The sequence below is a fragment of the Dendrobates tinctorius genome, unplaced genomic scaffold, assembly GCF_039654945.1.
Source record: "Dendrobates tinctorius isolate UK_male_01 unplaced genomic scaffold, ASM3965494v1 ptg000013l, whole genome shotgun sequence".
NCBI classification, from domain to species: domain Eukaryota; kingdom Metazoa; phylum Chordata; class Amphibia; order Anura; family Dendrobatidae; genus Dendrobates; species Dendrobates tinctorius.
This window is the reverse complement of record NW_027361681.1, coordinates 12,655,191-12,677,692: the sequence shown is the minus strand read 5'-3', so window position 1 is coordinate 12,677,692 and position 22,502 is coordinate 12,655,191. Positions and strand designations below refer to the sequence as shown.

The window sequence follows — 22,502 nt, the reverse complement described above, 5'->3', positions numbered from 1 at the left end:
ACCACAAGTACCAGCTGGCTCTATAGCCTATGGTTTCTCTGATGACCCATGTGACATGATGTGAGTAGCAATCACAGCCCTGCACACTGCTGGGAGTTACAGTCCCCTGACAGCTCTTCCTGTCACCAGTCCCTTGTGCCTGCAGCCATAGCCAGCACCCCCGGACCCTTCCCCCTCCTCCCCGATCGCTCAGCGCCCTCCACACTCCCATTCACATGGTAATGAGAGGGAGCATCAGCCCGATCCCTCCGCAGCCACAAGTCACAACTTTTGAAGTTTGTGCAGTAGTCCCTCCCTCTGCCGGCGGAAGGAGACTGGCCGGTCGCGCACACCCAACGCTGAGCGCTCACTCTGGCATTTCCCTGCTGAGACCTGGAGCAGAACTGCGGCTCCGGGGACTGAAAGAGCGCGAACGGACTCCTGCGCGGAGGAAGCGGCCACAGTGCGGGAGATAGGCGAGGAGCCGGGATTACACCGAGGAGCCGCCGTTCTCCGGGACTTATGTGTCTGCTGTAGCCGCATCCAGGAGGAATGGAGCGGGCAGGAGCCGCCGCTATACTGGTCCTGGCGCTGGTAGTCACAGCACACGGTAAGCGTGAGTCCAAGAGCTGACACTCCACACAGACCGACAGCGTCACACTGCAGGCGCTGTGCATAGGTACTGATACAGTGTCACACTGCAGGCGCTGTGCATAGGTACTGATACAGTGTCACACTGCAGGCGCTGTGCATAGGTACTGATACAGTGTCACACTGCAGGCGCTGTGCATAGGTACTGATACAGTGTCACACTGCAGGCGCTGTGCATAGGTACTGATACAGTGTCACACTGCAGGCGCTGTGCATAGGTACTGATACAGTGTCACACTGCAGGCGCTGTGCATAGGTACTGATACAGTGTCACACTGCAGGCGCTGTGGATAGGTACTGATACAGTGTCACACTGCAGGCGCTGTGCATAGGTACTGATACAGTGTCACACTGCAGGCGCTGTGCATAGGTACTGATACAGTGTCACACTGCAGGCGCTGTGCATAGGTACTGATACAGTGTCACACTGCAGGCGCTGTGCATAGGTACTGATACAGTGTCACACTGCAGGCACTGTGCATAGGTACTGATACAGTGTCACACTGCAGGCGCTGTGCATAGGTACTGATACAGTGTCACACTGCAGACGCTGTGAATAGATACTGATACAGTGTCACACTGCAGACGCTGTGAATAGATACTGATACAGCGTCACTCTGCAGGCGCTGTGCATAGGTACTGATACAGTGTAACATACGGGAGCAGTGTACGGACTGATGCAGTGTAACGTGTGGGAGCAGTGTACGGACTGATGCAGTGTAACGTGCGGGAGCAGTGTACGGACTGATGCAGTGTAACGTGCGGGAGCAGTGTACGGACTGATGCAGTGTAACGTGCGGGAGCAGTGTACGGACTGATGCAGTGTAACGTGCGGGAGCAGTGTACGGACTGATTCAGTGTAACGTGCGGGAGCAGTGTACGGACTGATTCAGTGTAACATGAGGGAGCAGTGTACAGACTGATGCAGTGTACAGACTGATACAGTGTATCGTGCGGGAGCAGTGTACGGACTGATACAGTCACTACAGACGCTGTGAATAGATACTGATACAGTGTAACATACAGGAGCTGTGTACAGAGTGATACAGTGTAACGTGCGGGAGCTGTGTATGGACTGATACAGTGTAACGTGCAGATGCAGTGTACGGACTGATAGTGTCACACTGCAGACGCTGTGAATAGATACTGATACAGTGTAACATACAGGAGCTGTGTACAGACTGATAGTGTAACGTACGGACTGATACAGTGTAACGTGCAGATGCAGTGTACGGACTGATGCAGTGTACCGTGCGGGAGCAGTGTACGGACTGATGCAGTGTACCGTGCGGGAGCAGTGTACGGACTGATGCAGTGTACCGTGCGGGAGCAGTGTACGGACTGATGCAGTGTACCGTGCGGGAGCAGTGTACGGACTGATGCAGTGTACCGTGCGGGAGCAGTGTACGGACTGATGCAGTGTACCGTGCGGGAGCAGTGTACGGACTGATGCAGTGTACCGTGCGGGAGCAGTGTACGGACTGATGCAGTGTACCGTGCGGGAGCAGTGTACGGACTGATGCAGTGTACCGTGCGGGAGCAGTGTACGGACTGATGCAGTGTACGGACTGATTCAGTGTAACATGAGGGAGCAGTGTACGGACTGATGCAGTGTAACGTGCGGGAGCAGTGTACGGACTGATGCAGTGTAACGTGCGGGAGCAGTGTACGGACTGATGCAGTGTACGGACTGATGCAGTGTAACGTGCGGGAGCAGTGTACGGACTGATGCAGTGTAACGTGCGGGAGCAGTGTACGGACTGATGCAGTGTAACGTGCGGGAGCAGTGTACGGACTGATGCAGTGTAACGTGCGGGAGCAGTGTACGGACTGATGCAGTGTAACGTGCGGGAGCAGTGTACGGACTGATGCAGTGTAACGTGCGGGAGCAGTGTACGGACTGATGCAGTGTAACGTGCGGGAGCAGTGTACGGACTGATGCAGTGTAACGTGCGGGAGCAGTGTACGGACTGATGCAGTGTAACGTGCGGGAGCAGTGTACGGACTGATGCAGTGTCACACTGCAGACGCTGTGAATAGATACTGATACAGTGTAACATACAGGAGCTGTGTACAGACTGATAGTGTAACGTACGGACTGATACAGTGTAACGTGCAGATGCAGTGTACGGACTGATGCAGTGTACCGTGCGGGAGCAGTGTACGGACTGATACAGTGTCACACTGCAGACGCTGTGATTAGATACTGATACAGTGTAACATACAGGAGCTGTGTACAGAGTGATACGGTGTAACGTGCGGGAGCTGTGTACGGACTGATACAGTGTAACGTGCAGATGCAGTGTACCGTGCGGGAGCAGTGTACGGACTGATAGTGTCACACTGCAGACGCTGTGAATAGATACTGATACAGTGTAACATACAGGAGCTGTGTACGGAGTGATGCATTGTAACGTGAGGGAGCAGTGTACGGAGTGATGCATTGTAACGTGCGGGAGCAGTGTACGGACTGATGCAGTGTAACGTGCGGGAGCAGTGTATGGACTGATGCAGTGTACGGACTGATGCAGTGTAACATGCGGGAGCAGTGTATGGACTGATGCAGTGTACGGACTGATACAGTGTAACGTGCAGGAGCAGTGTACGGACTGATGCAGTGTACGGAGTGATGCAGTGTAACGTGCGGGAGCGGTGTACGGAGTGATGCATTGTAACGTGCGGGAGCAGTGTACGGACTGATGCAGTGTACGGACTGATGCAGTGTAACGTGCGGGAGCAGTGTATGGACTGATGCAGTGTACGGACTGATGCAGTGTAACATGCGGGAGCAGTGTATGGACTGATGCAGTGTACGGACTGATACAGTGTAACGTGCGGGAGCAGTGTACGGACTGATGCAGTGTACGGAGTGATGCAGTGTAACGTGCGGGAGCGGTGTACGGAGTGATGCAGTGTAATGTGCGGGAGCGGTGTACGGAGTGATGCGGTGTACGGAGTCATACAGTGTAACGTGCGGGAGCGGTGTACGGACTGATGCAGTGTACGGAGTCATACAGTGCAACGTGCGGGAGCGGAGTACGGAGTGATACAGTGTAACGTGCGGGAGCAGTGTACGGACTGATGCAGTGTAACGTGCGAGAGCAGTGTACGGACTGATAGTGTCACACTGCAGACGCTGTGCATAGATACTGATACAGTGTAATGTGCGGGAGCGGTGTACGGACTGATACAGTGTAATGTGCGGGAGCGGTGTACGGAGTCATACAGTGTAACGTGCGGGAGCGGTGTACGGACTGATGCAGTGTAACGTGCGGGAGCGGTGTACGGACTGATGCAGTGTAACGTGCGGGAGCGGTGTACGGACTGATGCAGTGTAACGTGCGGGAGCAGTGTACGGACTGATGCAGTGTAACGTGCGGGAGCAGTGTACGGACTGATGCAGTGTAACGTGCGGGAGCAGTGTACGGACTGATGCAGTGTAACGTGCGAGAGCAGTGTACAGACTGATAGTGTCACACTGCAGACGCTGTGCATAGATACTGATACAGTGTAATGTGCGGGAGCGGTGTACGGACTGATACAGTGTAATGTGCGGGAGCGGTGTACGGAGTCATACAGTGTAACGTGCGGGAGCGGTGTACGGACTGATGCAGTGTACGGAGTCATACAGTGTAACGTGCGGGAGCGGTGTACGGACTGATGCAGTGTAACGTGCGGGAGCGGTGTACGGACTGATGCAGTGTAACGTGCGGGAGCAGTGTACGGACTGATGCAGTGTACGGACTGATGCAGTGTAACGTGCGAGAGCAGTGTGCGGACTGATACAGTGTCACACTGCAGACGCTGTGCATAGATACTGATACAGTGTAACGTGCGGGAGCGGTGTACGGACTGGTACCGTGTAAGGTGCGGGAGCGGTGTACGGACTGGTACCGTGTAAGGTGCGGGAGCGGTGTACGGACTGATACCGTGTAAGGTGCGGGAGCGGTGTACGGACTGGTACCGTGTAAGGTGCGGGAGCGGTGTACGGACTGATAGTGTCACACTGCAGACGCTGTGAATAGATACTGATAGTGTGTAACATACAGGAGCTGTGTACGGAGTGATACAGTGTAACGTGCGGGAGCTGTGTACGGAGTGATGCAGTGTACGGAGGGAGCAGTGTACAGAGTGATGCAGTGTAACGTGCGGGAGCAGTGTACGGACTGATGCAGTGTACGGACTGATGCAGTGTAACGTGAGGGAGCTGTGTACGGAGTGATGCAGTGTACGGACTGATGCAGTGTAACGTGAGGGAGCTGTGTACGGAGTGATGCAGTGTACCATGAGGGAGCTGTGTACGGAGTGATGCAGTGTAACGTGAGGGAGCAGTGTACGGAGTGATGCAGTGTAACGTGCGGGAGCAGTGTATGGACTGATGCAGTGTAACGTGAGGGAGCAGTGTATGGACTGATGCAGTGTAACGTGCGGGAGCAGTGTATGGACTGATACAGTGTAATGTGCAGGAGCAGTGTACGGACTGATGCAGTGTACGGAGTCATACAGTGTAATGTGCGGGAGCGGTGTACGGAGTCATACAGTGTAATGTGCGGGAGCGGTGTACGGAGTGATGCAGTGTAACGTGCGGGAGCGGTGTACGGAGTGATGCAGTGTAACGTGCGGGAGCGGTGTACGGAGTGATGCAGTGTAACGTGCGGGAGCGGTGTACGGAGTGATGCAGTGTAACGTGCGGGAGCGGTGTACGGAGTGATGCAGTGTAACGTGCGGGAGCGGTGTACGGAGTGATGCGGTGTATGGAGTCATACAGTGTAACGTGTGGGAGCGGTGTACGGACTGATGCAGTGTACGGAGTCATACAGTGTAACGTGCGGGAGCGGTGTACGGAGTGATGCAGTGTAACGTGCGGGAGCGGTGTACGGAGTGATGCAGTGTAACGTGAGGGAGCTGTGTACGGAGTGATGCAGTGTACCATGAGGGAGCTGTGTACGGAGTGATGCAGTGTACGGAGTGATGCAGTGTAACGTGAGGGAGCAGTGTATGGACTGATGCAGTGTAACGTGAGGGAGCAGTGTATGGACTGATGCAGTGTAACGTGCAGGAGCAGTGTATGGACTGATGCAGTGTACGGACTGATACAGTGTAATGTGCAGGAGCAGTGTACGGACTGATGCAGTGTACGGAGTCATACAGTGTAATGTGCGGGAGCGGTGTACGGAGTCATACAGTGTAATGTGCGGGAGCGGTGTACGGAGTGATGCAGTGTAACGTGCGGGAGCGGTGTACGGAGTGATGCAGTGTAACGTGCGGGAGCGGTGTACGGAGTGATGCAGTGTAACGTGCGGGAGCGGTGTACGGAGTGATGCAGTGTAACGTGCGGGAGCGGTGTACGGAGTGATGCAGTGTAACGTGCGGGAGCGGTGTACGGAGTGATGCAGTGTAACGTGCGGGAGCGGTGTACGGAGTGATGCGGTGTATGGAGTCATACAGTGTAACGTGTGGGAGCGGTGTACGGACTGATGCAGTGTACGGAGTCATACAGTGTAACGTGCGGGAGCGGTGTACGGAGTGATACAGTGTAACGTGCGGGAGCGGTGTACGGAGTGATGATACAGTGTAACGTGCGGGAGCAGTGTACGGACTGATGCAGTGTAACGTGCGAGAGCAGTGTACGGACTGATAGTGTCACACTGCAGACGCTGTGCATAGATACTGATACAGTGTAACGTGCGGGAGCGGTGTACGGACTGATACAGTGTAACGTGCGGGAGCGGTGTACGGACTGGTACCGTGTAAGATGCGGGAGCGGTGTACGGACTGGTACCGTGTAAGGTGCGGGAGCGGTGTACGGACTGGTCCCGTGTAATGTGCGGGAGCGGTGTACGGACTGGTACCGTGTACTGTATAATCACAAGGCTCTGATCACTCATGTCTGACCTGTGGAGCTGACAATCTTCAGCTGCTTTTGGTGGGTGCAAATGAGTCTCTGTCATACAACTGTTGCTCCTGTCCTGGGTCTATGACCCCTCCACTCATTATTGGGGAGCAGTGTGTAGACCTCTGGGGATGGGGTGTGTGTGACAGTCTCATCCTTCTCACAGTGTTTTGTAATTGTGGTACACAAGGTGCAGACAGCCTGGGCACCAAACTGCCAGTGAGGTGCTGAGCGTGCTGGGCCTTCTAGTTCCCAGGTGGAGGGAGCTGCAGATTCATCTTCTCATTGTCTCTTTTGCATTTGAGTTTTTGGTGTTTTGGCAAAAAAAAAACCCCTCTGACATCTGTGACTTCTGACAGCTGATGCCTTGGGTTGTGGTCGGTGGAGATTGGAGGTGCTATGAGGTTCCATTTTTAAAATCTTATGGTGAGGGGACTGCTGGTCGTGTATGGGTGGTCATTAGGTCTAATTGGGGGATTCTTTGTATTTTGGGGTCCACCTGGTTTCAGGCCTGGATTATTTTCTGTTCATACCTATGAAATCTCTTCTAGTGGGGCCGCTGCTGTTACTGGATGTCTTGTCCCATGAGCTTGCAGTCATTGCAGCGGCTTCACTGTCTGCTCCATTTTGAGGGTTTCCGCAGTTATTCTTCTGCTTTCTGTTTATTAACGGAAGCAGAGTCCCCCCACGCATAGGTGTCCTCGCCTTGTATCTTCACTGACATTTCTCCTTAATCAGCCCCCCACAGGCGCTGTGTCTCCCCCTACCACAACAGTAGTTATCAGTACAGGAAATGCTGGATCAGGAAGGGTTACATATCATGTTTATATAGAAATGTCTTTTTTTTACTTAGATACTTTATTGCTATTATGTAACTGGGGGTGGGGGTCTTTATGTGAAGCAGTGCCCCCCGGTGATCATATTAGGAAGTAGATGAGAACTTGACTTTTGCACTGTGCAAAGTTTTTGACTTTTCCCATTTTTCCCATCAGTGTCTATTGATAGTGATTGGCAGTGAGGGGCTTAGCAGGCTATCCTAGTGCTTGATGTTCGGGCTGCAGTGGTGCTGGGGTCAGTAGTGACAGCTGGGCGCTCTGGGTTACACTGGATCATGTCTCTGCCCTGCTGGAACGCTTGTATTTGACGATGTGCTCGCTCCATCACGGTGGAGTATAACATTTAGGTTTGCCCCATGTGCTCGGCGGACAAGTCTCTGAACTTGTTTTGGAGTTGAAATCTGTTCCTCTACGAAGAAGCTGGAGGCGCAAACTTTCCCCGTCTAGTTTCACAGCTCAGATCATTTCCTATCGCAGAATGACTTGCATGGAAATGGGAGGGAGGGGGTGAATGTCACACTTGTCTGGTTCTTAAACTTCTGAGTTTCCAAGCGTCTGACTATTTCAGCAGTCCATAAGAGAACGATACAGAGTGAAAATCAGACTGTTGTATTTTCTTCATTTTGCTAATTGTACCCAAGTCTGGAAAAATTGGGATACTTCCAATATGTCTGACATAACAGGATTGGCGCCCAGTCCTCATTGTCACTTCTGTCCTCCTAGTATCTGTTGTGTCCCAGTCCATGGCTTATAAGAGAGGCTGCCATAGCTCGCTGGGGTTTGTAGTATCACAGCAGTCATGGCCTCACAGGTGGAGCATGGCTCCTCTAGTGTGTTTTTTTTGAGAGAGGTTTTGTTCTGAAGAGTTAATTGGCCTTCTCTTTGATGCCCCCTCTCCAGGAGGGAAACACAGGCGGCAGTGTGCTCTCCTAGCAGGGGGTTATTATAGTCCCAGCTCTGGGCTGCAGGTATTATGTGACGGGGGAGCAGGACATGGATTCCTGTCCTGTGCTGAACAATATGCCAAGAGGTGTGTGGCTCCTCACAATGGCCAGCTCTGATTTCCCTCTTTGTTGGGAATGAAGAATAGACCCTGCTCTGCAGCTGTTGTGTTTTCCCAGGAGCCGCCTGGAGGGGTGGTGGCATTGTTTGTATGTCACACGTCCCCTCCCCCTCACCGGGTACTTCAGGACACAGGGGGGTATTATGCCATCAGTAGTGATGCTGAGGAATGACCCTTAAGATGTGGCACAATCTAGTCCTCATGTTTCTAAACCTTGTTGGGGGCATACCTCTCAAGTAGTAATATACCGTGACAACGAGACATAACTAGTAAAAGTGCCCATGGAGAGTCCCGGAAAGATCCATAACTAAACGTCCAAAAGTAAGTTGCTGGACACGACAATTCCCAGCATGACCAAGTCATAGTAGTTGTAAATCATTGTCTGCCATTGTTCCCTCCCCCATATGTAGCCACTCATTGTGAAATACTTCTCACAATTTTGCTTTCTGCTTCTTTTAAATCAAGACTTTAGTGCAGGAATTAAGAAGAATGTGTTTCCTTTCTGCAGTGATAAAACATGGCCAGGTGACCACAGGGTAGTGCCCCACCGGCTGATGCCCCATAGCAGTGCCTCCTACCCTGGTGTAATGTGTGTATATGAGGACCAGACTGCTACATCCCCGTTACAGTGTTGTATCATTCTGATTCCTGCCTCTGATCGTTCGTCGTTGTGTCGGTGTCCAGGGCGCATGACGATGATGTTACAGCTTTTCAGGCTCTGCTCCAGAGGGGCACTTGTGATTTTTGTTTTGGTTTGAAGTCTATGTCTCTGGGGAGTCCATTTCTAGTGACATAGCCAGTGCCTGGCAAAGCTGCCCATTGACATGGGTAACTGTCGCTTCTATGTATCAGTCGCAGTCTGCATCCACCGTAATATACTTTAATACTGAGCTTATAACTTCTGTTGTACTTCGCTGCCAGACTTTAATGGTGCTGTGACTTTTTGCAGGATTACGGTGTACGCAGCCAGGAGAAACATGCCTGAATAATGGGAGATGTGAGGCTAGCGGGACGGAGTGCAGGTGAGTCACCGTCATTTGTACAGCCATCTCTCCCTGAGTCTATAAACACAAATGTCACTATATAATAGAGCCCAGCTAGTTTTTGCTGTTACCAGCCATTTCAGGCAGGAAAAGGCTTGACTGTATTCACCTATCCTGATGATCATGTCTATACAGCAACATGGAATAAACGTCGCTATATAGGGGAATAAGGGAATGAAACAAATATCCTACAAACAATTGCTTTCTGTCAATTGAGGCTGGGGAGGGGTTGACTGCAGTCTTTCAACATCGGGATATTTATATTATATAATCAAATACAAAATATATACGGTATATCTATATGCACAAACTTGTCGTTATATTTGGGCACAGACATGAGGCAATTTCCTGGCAATGTCGGCAGCTTCCCCCCAGGATGATCCTGATGAACAATAGCGACTCCTTCAGGCCCATTGACAGGCAGTCTTACAAGGGGCAGCCCCTCTATTGTCAGCCCCTAATGAATACAGACCACTTTTTTCCCTCCGCCCTTCACACTGAAGCCACATGGCCGCTTGATGCTGTAAATCTTGTTTTCTTTTCATTGAGAAAAGCGACAGCTGGGGTTCGCTCAAAATGTGGTCTCCATTATTGAGAGATGCAGATTACCATTGTGTAACTAATCACCCGCTGGCCCAGAATGCACTGCGGACACTTTTTATTCTTGGGGACTGATTCTGTTACTCACCCCCAATCCCGAGGACAGTGAATGAAAAAATATAGAACTTTAGAGAAGATGCAATGAGAACTTGTATCCAGAGCACACCATCATGGAATATCCCTCGCCTCTCAATCGGGAGCGTCTGTACAAAAATAAAAATTGGCCAGTTTTCCTTCTATTTCTTCCCCAGTGAGATTTATCTAGTAGGATAGATGTGGTGGTTCTTCAGATCAGCGTGACGCTCATGAATCCCCTGAATGTGCGTTTTCTTGCAGCGTCTGAATGAAGCGTGTGACTGCAGATTTCTCTCCAGGAGTTTCCCGGCAGCTGTATCTAAATGAGCGACGCCTGCAATGATATATTTTTTTTTTTTTTTTGTGATTCTGTGTGTAATTTGTCTCTAGAAGCCAGATAAAGCGAAGCCGGGGTGGCAAGCTGCGAAAACAGCGTTCTTAAATGAGCGTGGTGACCATAATCTGCAGGCAGATGGCTGCCCGATCCCAGGGGCCCTCTGAATAACACAACTGTTCTGATGCATGTTTTCCAATGGTTCCTCCCGGTGTATTTGGCTGTGTAATGCTAAGTAGCTCAGTCACTTTAAGCCTGATCATCTCCTTAAATAATTTTCCCAAAGGGACGTTTTTAAAGAAAAGTGCAATTATCACCCTGTGTTCATGTATCCTGCCCCTCCCCCCACTGCAGGAACCCATGGACTTTAATTGCACCAATTAAACTCCTGGATTAGAATAAGGAGTAAATTTTCAGTGAATTGGTTAATGAGAAATCTCTGGTATTTGCTGTACCCTGCCCCTTTTCTGCTCTCTACTGATTTTGTAGGAGTCTCTGTCATCACAGCGCTGGGTCCAGATAAGCGTCAGGCTAGCGTGGCATCCGAGCCCGGCTGGGATACAATATGGCGCACTGGCTGGCAGCCACATCTCCATTTCACCTGTCTCTTATCAGTTTTGTCCACAAAGGTTCCATTATGTTTCCCCCAAATCCAATTAGAAAGTCAAGTGAAATAAAACCCGCTGAGGGAAAGGAGATTCCTGCTTTTCTGCCGCTGATGTGTAAAACGAGCAAGTCTCCCCCCATCTGCATAGTCTGAACCTTGCAGCCAGATTATATTGGGGGCACCTCCAAGTGCTTGGGGGCTTGATGGCACCTAGTTTTTAATCAAACGTCACAGTTAATATCCAGAACTTTTCGTTTGGTCACATTGGTTATTGGGCCAGTTATCCTATGGGTACTGGACATGGGTGCAGCCAGAACACAGCTTTCTCAGGCCACTGACTGAATAGTCTACCTGGGTGACAACTGTGTAAGCTGTAATGGTGCCATACTGGTTGTGACCCTGCTTTTCCTAATGAACAGAGCTTTATGGTGCCGATAGAAGGATGTGAAGTTCATCCACCTGTAGTCCCGTTATGAGGACGGGGAGTCTCCTGCTCTACAGCCTTTGTATCAAGGGCTGGATGTGAGAGGTCCCTTCCCATCCATCTGCCAGCGCTGTAGTCAGCAGATGTTTGCACAGACTGTCTCAGCTCCCCCCCCCTTCATCTTTTTTTTTTTTTTCCTACAACTCCCCAATAAAGGAGCACATGATGCTTCATATTGCCATCAATGGTGCCCCCTGTACGTAGGTCTTGATGCTGTAGGCACCATAGCTGTGTTTGATAAAGCATTGATAACAGTGTTACAAATACTCCAATATTTACAGGACTAAGTCCTGACCTGTGAAGGGCTAAGGGAAGTTCTTACTGAAGCTGTCTCCTTTGCCACAGAGGCCACCACAGTATTTGTCAGTGCTATTCTCGTCTTTAACCATTTGTAATGGACTCTGCTTTCTTTGTCGCTGATGTCCGTTTTCTAACAAACAGGTTACGGATTATTTTTGGTTTACAGAACTAACCTTTTGTCCTGTGTACACACTGTGCCCGGGTAGAATCTACAAGTGGCTGATAATAAGGAACTGCAGATGTTATATGCACCATGTGCCCGGCCAATGTGGATCTGAGTATATAGGCTGCCGTGCTAGGGGGCGACGCCATGCCTGACTGCCATTCTTGGAGTTTAATGTTCCATCCCCTGCCCTGCGGTTCCCATGCCCAGTGTGCTAATATTCATCGTATTTACCTCCTCGCTAGGGTAGCGTCCATACAGAGGTGGGAGAGTCGCAGCTCTATAGAGGTTAATAACTTGTTCAATGAGTCAAACATGCAAATAAGCCCCAAGGCTGCGCTGAGTTAATAGAGAGCAGTGGGGACAGTGTGCAAGGTTTGTTTTTTTTTCCCGCCTCATACATCCAAAGTGTGGAAATTAATGGAGCAGGGTGCTTATACATTACAATGAACTGTTGCAGAACTCTGTGTGTATTTATAGCATGGTGACAAAAAAACATTAACAAGGCTGACGGCAGATGATGGGGATTCTGGGTAACATGATGCATTTGTTTTAGGTTGAGGTCACAAAAAACCTTGAAATCCTCGTGTTTGTTTAGTCCAGGCGGTTTTGGAAAACCCTGTCCTTTCACATTTGTTCAGTCTCCCAGGATCCTAATAAAGAGCATGATCCCATACTTTAGGAGCCAGTTTCCTCCTATTGTCCATGCCTGGCCACTTGGAGTTTGTTGGTGTTGAAAGAGCTTGGGGTTCTCCCAAAAATCATCATCCATCATTCCAATCACTGGGGTCATGGATCCTGAGGAATGCCACCAAGGGGTGAGGCCAGACCTTTCTCGTCAGGTCTCTTGGCTTATAGAGGTCATCTTGGATATTTGTTTATAGAATTTATTGAGGTTCCTGGATGAGGGCTCATGCACATGACTGATTTTCTCAAGTGCTATCCATGGATTTCACTGATAGTACTCGTGCCTATGATATTCTATGGTGCTGTGCACACGTACACATTTTTTTTTGTTTCTTATTCCTAACTCCCCCACACACACCCCTCAGGCTGAGTGGTTCACAAAAAAAATTGGAGGCACGTCTGATTTTGATCCAAGGGGTCTGATCAAAATCGCCAATGCAAGACTGACAGAAAGGAGGAGGTGGGGAAATTTTATTTTTTTTCTCCACATACAAGAAAAACTGGTGCCATTCTGATCAAAGTCTGATCAGAAAAATCGGTCCATTTTTCACATTTGTGGAGAAATCAGTCATGTTAACCTACCCTAAAGCCCCCGTTACACACAGCGAGATTGCTAAAGCGACAACGATTTTGTGACGCAACAGTGACATCGGCAGCGATCTCGCCTAGTGTGACACGCGGCAACGACCGGCGCCCTGCTGCGATGTCGCTGATCGTGCTCGAACGTCCAGGATCATTTTTGATCGCTGGCGTCACGCTGACCAGCATGCATCGCTGTGTTTGACGCCCTTTATCAACGACGAGCGACCTCGTTGGCGACTCCGAGCGGAGGGGCGTGGAAAAGGTAGCGCTGAAGGACGCCTATTCAAAGTCGGAATCATTACAATAGACACTGTGTGACAAGGTGCCAACGATCGCCGTGGTCGTTAGTAACATCGCTGATGCGTCGTTATGGACATTGGCCTGTATGACTGCTTACTAGCGATGCACAAACGATCTTAGCCAGATCGTATCATTGTCGGGATCGTTGGTGCGTCGCTATGTGTAACAGTACCCTAATTCCCTGCTCCCATATTCCGACATTAACAGGGGATCTCGCAGAAGATGAAAGCAGGAGGAGTTGTAATAGCCATATTGACAGTTACCTGACTTGAAAAGTAATTTCTGAGTGTGAGATAAACACTTGATGGAAAACGACGAGTCATATTTAGCTTTGGAAACTTTCTTTTTGCTGAGTACCCCCGATGACTGCGCATTTAATTGGGTGGTATCTATGGGGAGCAATAAGATGCCTCCTGTGAGGACAATTTACTCAGATTCTCCTGATGTACTTTTGCAGTATATTACAGGTTATTAGTTGTAATGATCTGTCTCTTGGGTAGGTTATTACTTCTTTTCAGGGTTGATAATCTGATCATTTTACCCAATTTTACATAGACGTCTGTTTAACAACGGGCCGCAGATTCCTGGAACAGATGTAGAGAAACCACATGAAACTCCCATCCAGGTGGAGATCCATCTGCTGTGAAGAGGAGTAGGAGGCAGTCTGCTCAGTGGGTTAAACCGATCACTTGTGGTTTTGGTGGGGGAAGGTGTTCTAATAACTATCCCCACATTAGGCAAGGGAACCTGCTGGCATCTGTTAAAGATGCGGTCCGTGTTCTGAGGCTGCATATAGTAGAAAACTCCTATACAGTGCCTTGCGAAAGTATTCGGCCCCCTGGAACTTTTCAATCTTTTCCCACATATCATGCTTCAAACATAAAGATACCAAATGTAAATTTTTGGTGAAGAATGAACAACAAATGGGACACAATTGTGAAAGTTGATAGAAATGTTTTGGTTATTTTAAATTTTTGTGGAAATTCAAAAACTGAAATGTGGGGCATGCAATATTATTCGGCCCCTTTAACGTAATACCTTGTTGCGCCACTTTTTGCTGCGATTACAGCTGCAAGTCGCTTGGGGTATATCTCTATCAGATTTGTACATCGAGAGACTGAAATTCTTGCCCATTCTTCCTTGGCAAACAGCTCGAGCTCAGTGAGGTTTGATGGAGATCGTTTGGAACAGCAATTTTCAGTTCTTTCCACAGATCCTCGATTGGATTCAGGTCTGGACTTGGACTTGGCCATTCTAACACCTGGATACGTTTATTTGTGAACCATTCCATTGTAGATTTTGCTTTATGTTTGGGATCATAGTCTTGTTGGAAGACAAATCTCCGTCTCAGGTCTTTTACAGACTCCAACAGGTTTTCTTTAAGAATGGTCCTGTATTTGGCTCCATCCATCTTCCCATCAATTTTAACCATCTTCCCTGTCCCTGCTGAAGAAAAGCAGGCCCAAACCATGATGCTGCCACCACCATGTTTGACAGTGGGGATGGTGTGTTCAGGGTAATGAGCTGTGTTGCCTTTACGCCAAACATTTTATTTGGCATTGTTGCCAAAAAGTTCAATTTTGGTTTCATCTTACCAGAGCACCTTCTTCCACATGTTTGGTGTGTCTCCCAGGAGGCTTGTTGCAAACTTTAAATGACACTTTTTATGGATATATTTGAGAAATGGCTTTCTTCTTGCCACTCTTCCATAAAGATCAGATTTGTGCAGTGTATGACTGATTGTTGTCCTATGGACAGACTGTCCCACCTCAGCTGCAGATCACTGCAGTTCATCCAGAGTGATCATGGGCCTCTTGGCTGCATCTCTGATCAGTCTTGTCCTTGTTTGAGATGAAAGTTTAGAGGGATGGTGGGGTCTTGGTAGATTTGCAGTGGTATGATACTCCTTCCATTTCAATATGATAGCTTGCACAGTGCTCCTTGGGATGCTTAAAGTTTTGGAAATCATTTTGTATCCAAATCCGGCTTTAAACTTCTCCACAACAGTATCACGGACCTGCCTGTTGTGTTCCTTGGTCTTCATTATGCTCTCTGTGCTTCAAACAGAACCCTGAGACTATCACAGAGCAGATGCATTTATACGGAGACTTGATTACACACAGGTGGATTATATTTATCATTAGTCATTTAGGACAACACTGGATCATTCAGAGATCCACAATGAACTTCTGGAGTGAGTTTGCTGCACTGAAAGTGCCGAATAATATTGCAAGCTCCACTTTTCAGTTTTTGAATTTCCACAAAAATTTAAAATAATCAATAAATTTCGTTCAACTTCACAATTGTGTTCGACTTGTTGATTCTTCACCAAAAATTTACATTTGGTATCTTTGTTTGAAGCATTAAATGTGGGAAAAGGTTGAAAAGTTCCAGGGAGCCGAATACTTTCGCAGCGCACTGTAGTTGATATGAGACCATGGACTGTTCTTGTTTCCTTTCTAAATAGGACTGGGAATTGGGGGCAGAGGCAATAATCGTTCACCCCTGTTTGGAAACAGGAAAAACCCAATTTTGAGTTTTGCTCAGTAATCCCTCAAATTCTGCATCTATGTACATCACGTAAAGTTGTCAGAAACTGATTTGATGTCAAGGTTGGTTCCCGGGAAGTAATGATTGTCCCAAGTGGACAGTCTCTGCCATAATGAAAGTTTGGGTAATTTTATTTTATTAGATGAATAGGTCTCCATTGAGCGCTCGGGGGTATTATCAGCTTCCCTCTTAAGTCCATAGCTTTGTGACCGATATTTCTTTGAAGAGAATGACACAACACAGAAATGTCTCGCTCCTATAAAGTCCATTCGTAAGATCAGGATTGTGTCCTCGATAGTGAGTGCTGGCTGTATCTTACACCAAGTCCTTTCCAGCACCTGGAAACATTTAGAGCTTCTCCGAGCACTCAGTGAATTACTCTTAGAGGCTAGGGAGGGGGATGGAGCTAATTAAAGTCATGACCCCTTTACATTTTAAAACTTCTTTCCCACGGTTAACTTTATTTCTAGCGAAAGCAGAGTGGATACTGGGAGTAGAACATAAATCTGTGTCTACCACATAAGGCCACCAAGAGGATAACCTGGCTACTCTGACTGCAGCAAGCATCGATACAAGCACCAGTTATGTCAGTGGAGATTTCCGCCACCACTGAAGTTTTGCCTGATTGTGATCTCTGTGCATTTTCTAAGAATTTCAGTAGGAAGCAGCCAACATTGCCACCAGTCCATCTCCCCAGATTGCCTCATATTCCCACAATATTATTTCACAAGCTTTAACTGACTGGCTGAAAAAGAGTCCAGGACTGATACTGGAGAGAAGTGTGGCTGATATTTTCTGTTTGGAGTTCAATCCGATTCCCACGCTGCTGTGCGGCCCAGACTGGGGCTTTTCCCCTTCTTGTTTTGTGCTTTCCCTCTTGCTCCATTGTTGCTGTCGTATTTCTGGGGAGGAGGCGGCAGATGGCTGCACACACAATGGCCACAATCCCTGAACTCAGAAATAAGACTGGGGTCAAAGGTTACTGAGAAACATCTGCCATCTTGAGAGTCTTGGCAGCGGGGCGATCAGCACAAGGCAATAGTACCAAGTTTTATTGAACTTAAGTGTAGTAAATGTGCTGCAGATGGTTGTAATATAGATGACGGGATATTTGCATTTTGCGAGCAACTTCTGTTGCAAATTTTTTTTTTTACATTTTTAATTTAATTTTTGTAGCAGCAAATAAAAGTAGTATTTTTGCTTCCTCTTTTTTTTGGACATTTATTATGCTTTGTAGAAGTCACTGCTGCTTCCTGTCACCTCTGTACATAGTATGAAGCACAGCTGTCCATTCCCACTCTGGAGCCTAGTCTAATTTTCTGCTGTCTACAGGTGGATTCTCAGTCTTACACCATATAAACAGAGCAAATTTCCACTTGTTAGTAATATACTTGGATATGCTGATTACAGGTCCTGTCGTACGTCTGTTTTATCAATGGCTATAATGTCAGGCCCAGGTTAGGAAAAACCATAGTTAAATATACAATCAGTAAAGATTAGGCAGTTTACCCACTGGACACCAGCAAGGAAAAAAACACAACCTGTCATCAAAACGACGGTAATTTTAAAAGCTGAAACAAGAATTTCAGATGCAGGTGATGGTTTGCCGCCTGACTGCCAGGCACACACTGAATCAGCTGGCTATGTATTTAGCATCTCCTTGCTACTTTGGGTGAAATGTCTCCAGATTTCACACGAGCCAACCAGGGCCAGATCACTTTACAGATTAGCCTATTCATGCCCATGGTCATCAAATTGCTGGAATATATATATATATATATAATATATATATATATATATATAGTTTGTGTGTATCAGCCACGCCCACTCCACATAGCAACCAATCACTAACCATCTTTCATTTCACCAGAGCTGTTTAAAAGAAGCTGAGCTGTGATTGGTTGCTATGAGTAACAGTTTTCCTGTGGTAACTGAGGCCTATTATTCTTATCATTTCTATGGTGTTATCGTCCTTCTGTAAAGCTGGAAATAACACAATTTATTACCGTGCCGACACAGACCACCCTCTGACACAGACTGCAGGGGGAGCCCAGTATCACACAGGATAGGATTAGATACACAGCTCAGTATCACACAGGGTAGGATTAGATACACAGCTCAGCAGACTGTATCACACAGGATACGATTAGATACACAGCTCAGCAGTCAGTATCACACAGGATAGGATTAGATACACTGCTCAGCAGACAGTATCACACAGGATAGGATTAGATACACTGCTCAGCAGACAGTATCACACAGGATAGGATTAGATACACTGCTCAGCAGACAGTATCACACAGGATAGGATTAGATACACTGCTCAGCAGACAGTATCACACAGGATAGGATTAGATACACGGCTCAGCAGAAAGTATCACACAGGATAGAATTTAGATACACAGCCCAGTATCACACAGGGTAGGATTAGATACACAGCTCAGCAGACTTTATCACACAGGATACGATTAGATACACAGCTCAGCAGACAGTAACACACAGGGTAGGATTACATACACGGCTCAGCAGACAGTATCACACAGGATAGGATTAGATAAACAGCTCAGCAGTCAGTATCACACAAGATAGGACTAGATACACGGCTCAGCAGACAGTATCACACAGGATAGGATTAGATACACAGCTCAGCAGTCAGTATCACACAGGATAGGATTAGATACTCTGTTCAGCAGACAGTAACACAGGATAGGATTAGATACACGGCTCAGCAGACTGTATCACACAGGATAGGATTAGATACACGGCTCAGCAGACAGTAACACACAAGATAGGACTAGATACACGGCTCAGCAGACTGTATCACACAGGATAGGATTAGATACACGACTCAGCAGACTGTATCACACAGGATAGGATTAGATACACAACTCAGCAGACTGTATCACACAGGATAGGATTAGATACACAGCTCAGCAGACTGTATCACACAGGATAGGATTAGATACACAGCTCAGCAGACTATCACACAGGATAGGATTAGATACACAGCTCAGCAGACTATCACACAGGATAGGATTAGATACACAGCTCAGCAGACTATCACACAGGATAGGATTAGATACACAGCTCAACAGAGAGCAACACACAGGATAGGATTAGGTACACAGCTCAGGAGACAGTATCACTCAGGATAGGATTAGATGCACAGCTCAGCAGACTATCACACAGGATAGGATTAGATACACAGCTCAACAGAGAGCAACACACAGGATAGGATTAGGTACACAGCTCAGGAGACAGTATCACTCAGGATAGGATTAGATGCACAGCTCAGCAGATGGTATCACACAGGATAGGATTAGAAGCAAATCTTAACTCACTCCATCTCATTTGCCTTTTGATTTTAAACACCTCCAGTTTCCACTTTGAATGGCATTTGCAATGTCCACTAATAAGGCTCAGGGACAGTCCTTGAAAGTTGTAGGGATTGATTTGCAATCTCTATGCTTTTCTCATGGTCAACTTTACGTGGCCTGTTCAAGAGTTGGAACTGCCAAAAATCTGTTCATCTTTGCACCGAAAGGAAAAACCAAAAATGTTGTTTATCAAAAGGCTCTTGAATGAGGTGAAAATAAAATACTATCAATACTTAGGTAATCGTTTAGTTAATTTGTGTTGCAAATCTGTAGTGTTGAATATATGATGTGAAATGTTTTTATGTGCAATATAGTCATAATTTGTTATAACTAACCACAGTTAGTTACTATCCCCGGGTAACGCTAGTGATTTAGTAATGATGCAATCAGTAATGTTACATATGTGATTGCTGTGTGTCCTCTGTGTCGGAGATCCCCCTGTTTCTTCTTTAGGCTGTGTGCCCACGATGCGTTTTGTTAAGCGTTTCCGCGATGCGTTTTGTTAAGCGTTTCCGCAGCGTTTGAGCCGGATCAGACGCTGCAGAAATGCTTAAAAGATGCATCAAATTAATTAGCATGCATTTTTGGCTTTTTGTGGCAATGCATGCGTTCTTAACCGCTCAGGAATCACTTAGCGGCTAAAAACGCAGCATGCTCATTAATTCCCGCATTGCTCAGCGTTTTTAGCCATCCCCAATGTTCCCAGAAATCGCGTGTCAAAAAACGCGTCAAAAATCGCGCAAAAGACGCGCGTTTTCTGTGAAAGTGGATCCTTTTCCTGAGCGTTTAAAAACGCTAGCGTGGGCACATAGCCTTACTCTGTTTTTGACATTCGCCTTATCAATGTTGTTTTCGGTAGAGTATAGATTTCTTTTTTCCCTCGTGGAGATTTTCAGATCTGAGGCCTGTGTCGTCCGGGATGTGATGAGGTTTCATTAGACTCATCATGTGCTTCTTGTAAATGGCCTAAAGGAGAAGCGTCAACTCCTCTCCACATCCTGAAACTGGCGGCGTTAACGTCTCACAGATGTTTATCATCTGGAGAATTAAAAAAAAAAAAAATTCTTGCTGGAGTTTTTGGCAAGTTTAATATGTTTACAAGAGTGATGGGTGTAAAAAAAAAAATAAATAAAAAAGGATTGGAATGGTTTAAATGGTTTAATGTGTTCTTTATAGCGACATTCACCTGTTATTGTTACCTGTTATTTTGCAATATGAATATACAGAGCCAGTCCTGGTCACACAGATGAAGGTTTGTTACAGTGTATCATTGTAGGTAATTGCTATACTCCTGGTGTTAAAGCTTCCTAACACTCCTACCCAGTTTGGCTCCAGGTATGACAAGTTTTTGGTCTTTACCATAGTTTCATCCCCTGGAACTCAAACTGTGAAAAGTTTCAGGACTTTATCAATATTAAACGATTACAGTTTTAGAATTTTTTCTGTTGTACTCCTGTCCCTCTGAAAGCAGAAAATATGAACAATTTAGGAAATTCCATTTACTCAATAGATGCTAAAAATATTCCATAGTCTTTATCTTCAGACAGTCCCTTGAGTTGGGGCTCACCCAGAGTAAACACATCCTACGTGTCCCCTATCTGGACACATCCCTTTTGTATCAGAATGGGATCTTGTCCAGCTGTTTAGGAACTGTTAGGAATCAAGCATCAGTCCCAGATTCCTTGCCCACTGACAACTTGATGTGACAGACACCAGGTCATGAGTCAGGTACTGAGAAAATGGAAAACGTTAAACTTCCACCTGATGAAGATGGATCCTCTGTCAAAACGCTTTGTGGTTTAAACCCATCTCTTGTCTGAGACTTTCCTGCGCTCCTAAGACCTTTTTCCATTTTCTCATAGCTCCTATCCTCCATTGGAGGTTTTCGGCTGGAGCTGCGGTGGAGACATGACATCCTTGTCTGCCCCTGGGTTGCTTTCTAAGTGCTCCTTTATGACCGCTTATCACTGACTCTTATGAGTCAGGTAATGGCCGGGCTCCTCTAGAGACTTAAGCAGTTCCGCACTGGTTTTCATCCTGCGGTCCGCATTGTGTTTCAGTGTCGTTAGGTCTCTGATTCTTTTTGGCGATTTGTCTGAATAGTGGTAGTAAGTGGTTGGCGCCTTCTCTGGAATGTCGTCCCCTGCAGGTGCGTCCGGCCTTAGATAACACATTGACATGTGTGACATGGAACCCACAGGATAGCTGGCAGCGCATTAATATTAGCATGCACCCTGGAAAAGCGAGGTGGACTTTCCAACCGAGTGCACACTTCATACAAGCCACATGCCTTCACTGGCCTCAGCGGCCATTTAGGACAATGGCCTCTCTCATGAGCGCAGCTCGAGCCCGCTGCATTCTCCGACTGGAAGCAGAGACAGCAGCCACCCACAATCCTGGGCTCATTCTTCATGTTGATTGGGCCCTACTCCGCCAGAGGCAGCTGCCGCCTCTCATTAATATGCACACCTGTTCTTTGCAGCTTTTGTGCAGCCGGCAGATGCCCTAATTAATTTTGCTCCTATTCTCTGCGCTCCTTTTGGCCGGCATAATGCTTTCTCATTAACTTGAAATGTCTCCAGTTCCTAACAAATTCTCTCGCAATTCCCTAACAAAGAATATGTGAGCAGGGAAATCCAGGGGCAAGGGTCCTCCCTCGGAATTAAGGAAATAAATCAATACTTTCCCTAAAGTTTATTTTGTTACTTTTATTTCTATGCTTTTTTTTTTCTAGTAACAAACTTGAGAATTATTGATCCAACTAGATATAGCAGGAACTTCTTCTGCAGAACATAGAAGCTCATAATCGAATCTCTTGCTCAGTATGTGACTCCATTACACACACTGTCTCCTCAGTTTAGAGCTTTAGATATTCGGGAACCTGGGAAAGCCAAGTAACAACCCTTACGTGGACTATTGGTGTTCATTTCTTTTGTCCTTGGGCTCTTATGTAGCCTACAAATGCGATATATTAGCGT

The 22,502-nt window shown here is 47.3% G+C and overlaps 1 protein-coding gene across 1 annotated transcript in view; it reads left to right on the top strand.

The window, feature by feature from the left end:
• The first annotated feature begins 238 nt into the window (after positions 1 to 238).
• The window catches only part of NOTCH1 (notch receptor 1), a 48,480-nt gene continuing 26,216 nt past the window's right edge, over positions 239 to 22,502 (top strand). The window contains exons 1-2 of the mRNA XM_073559375.1: positions 239 to 589; positions 9,372 to 9,444. Coding sequence (XP_073415476.1) covers positions 532 to 589; positions 9,372 to 9,444 — 131 coding nt within the window. The 5' untranslated portion in view covers positions 239 to 531. The remainder of the gene's footprint in view (positions 590 to 9,371; positions 9,445 to 22,502) is intronic.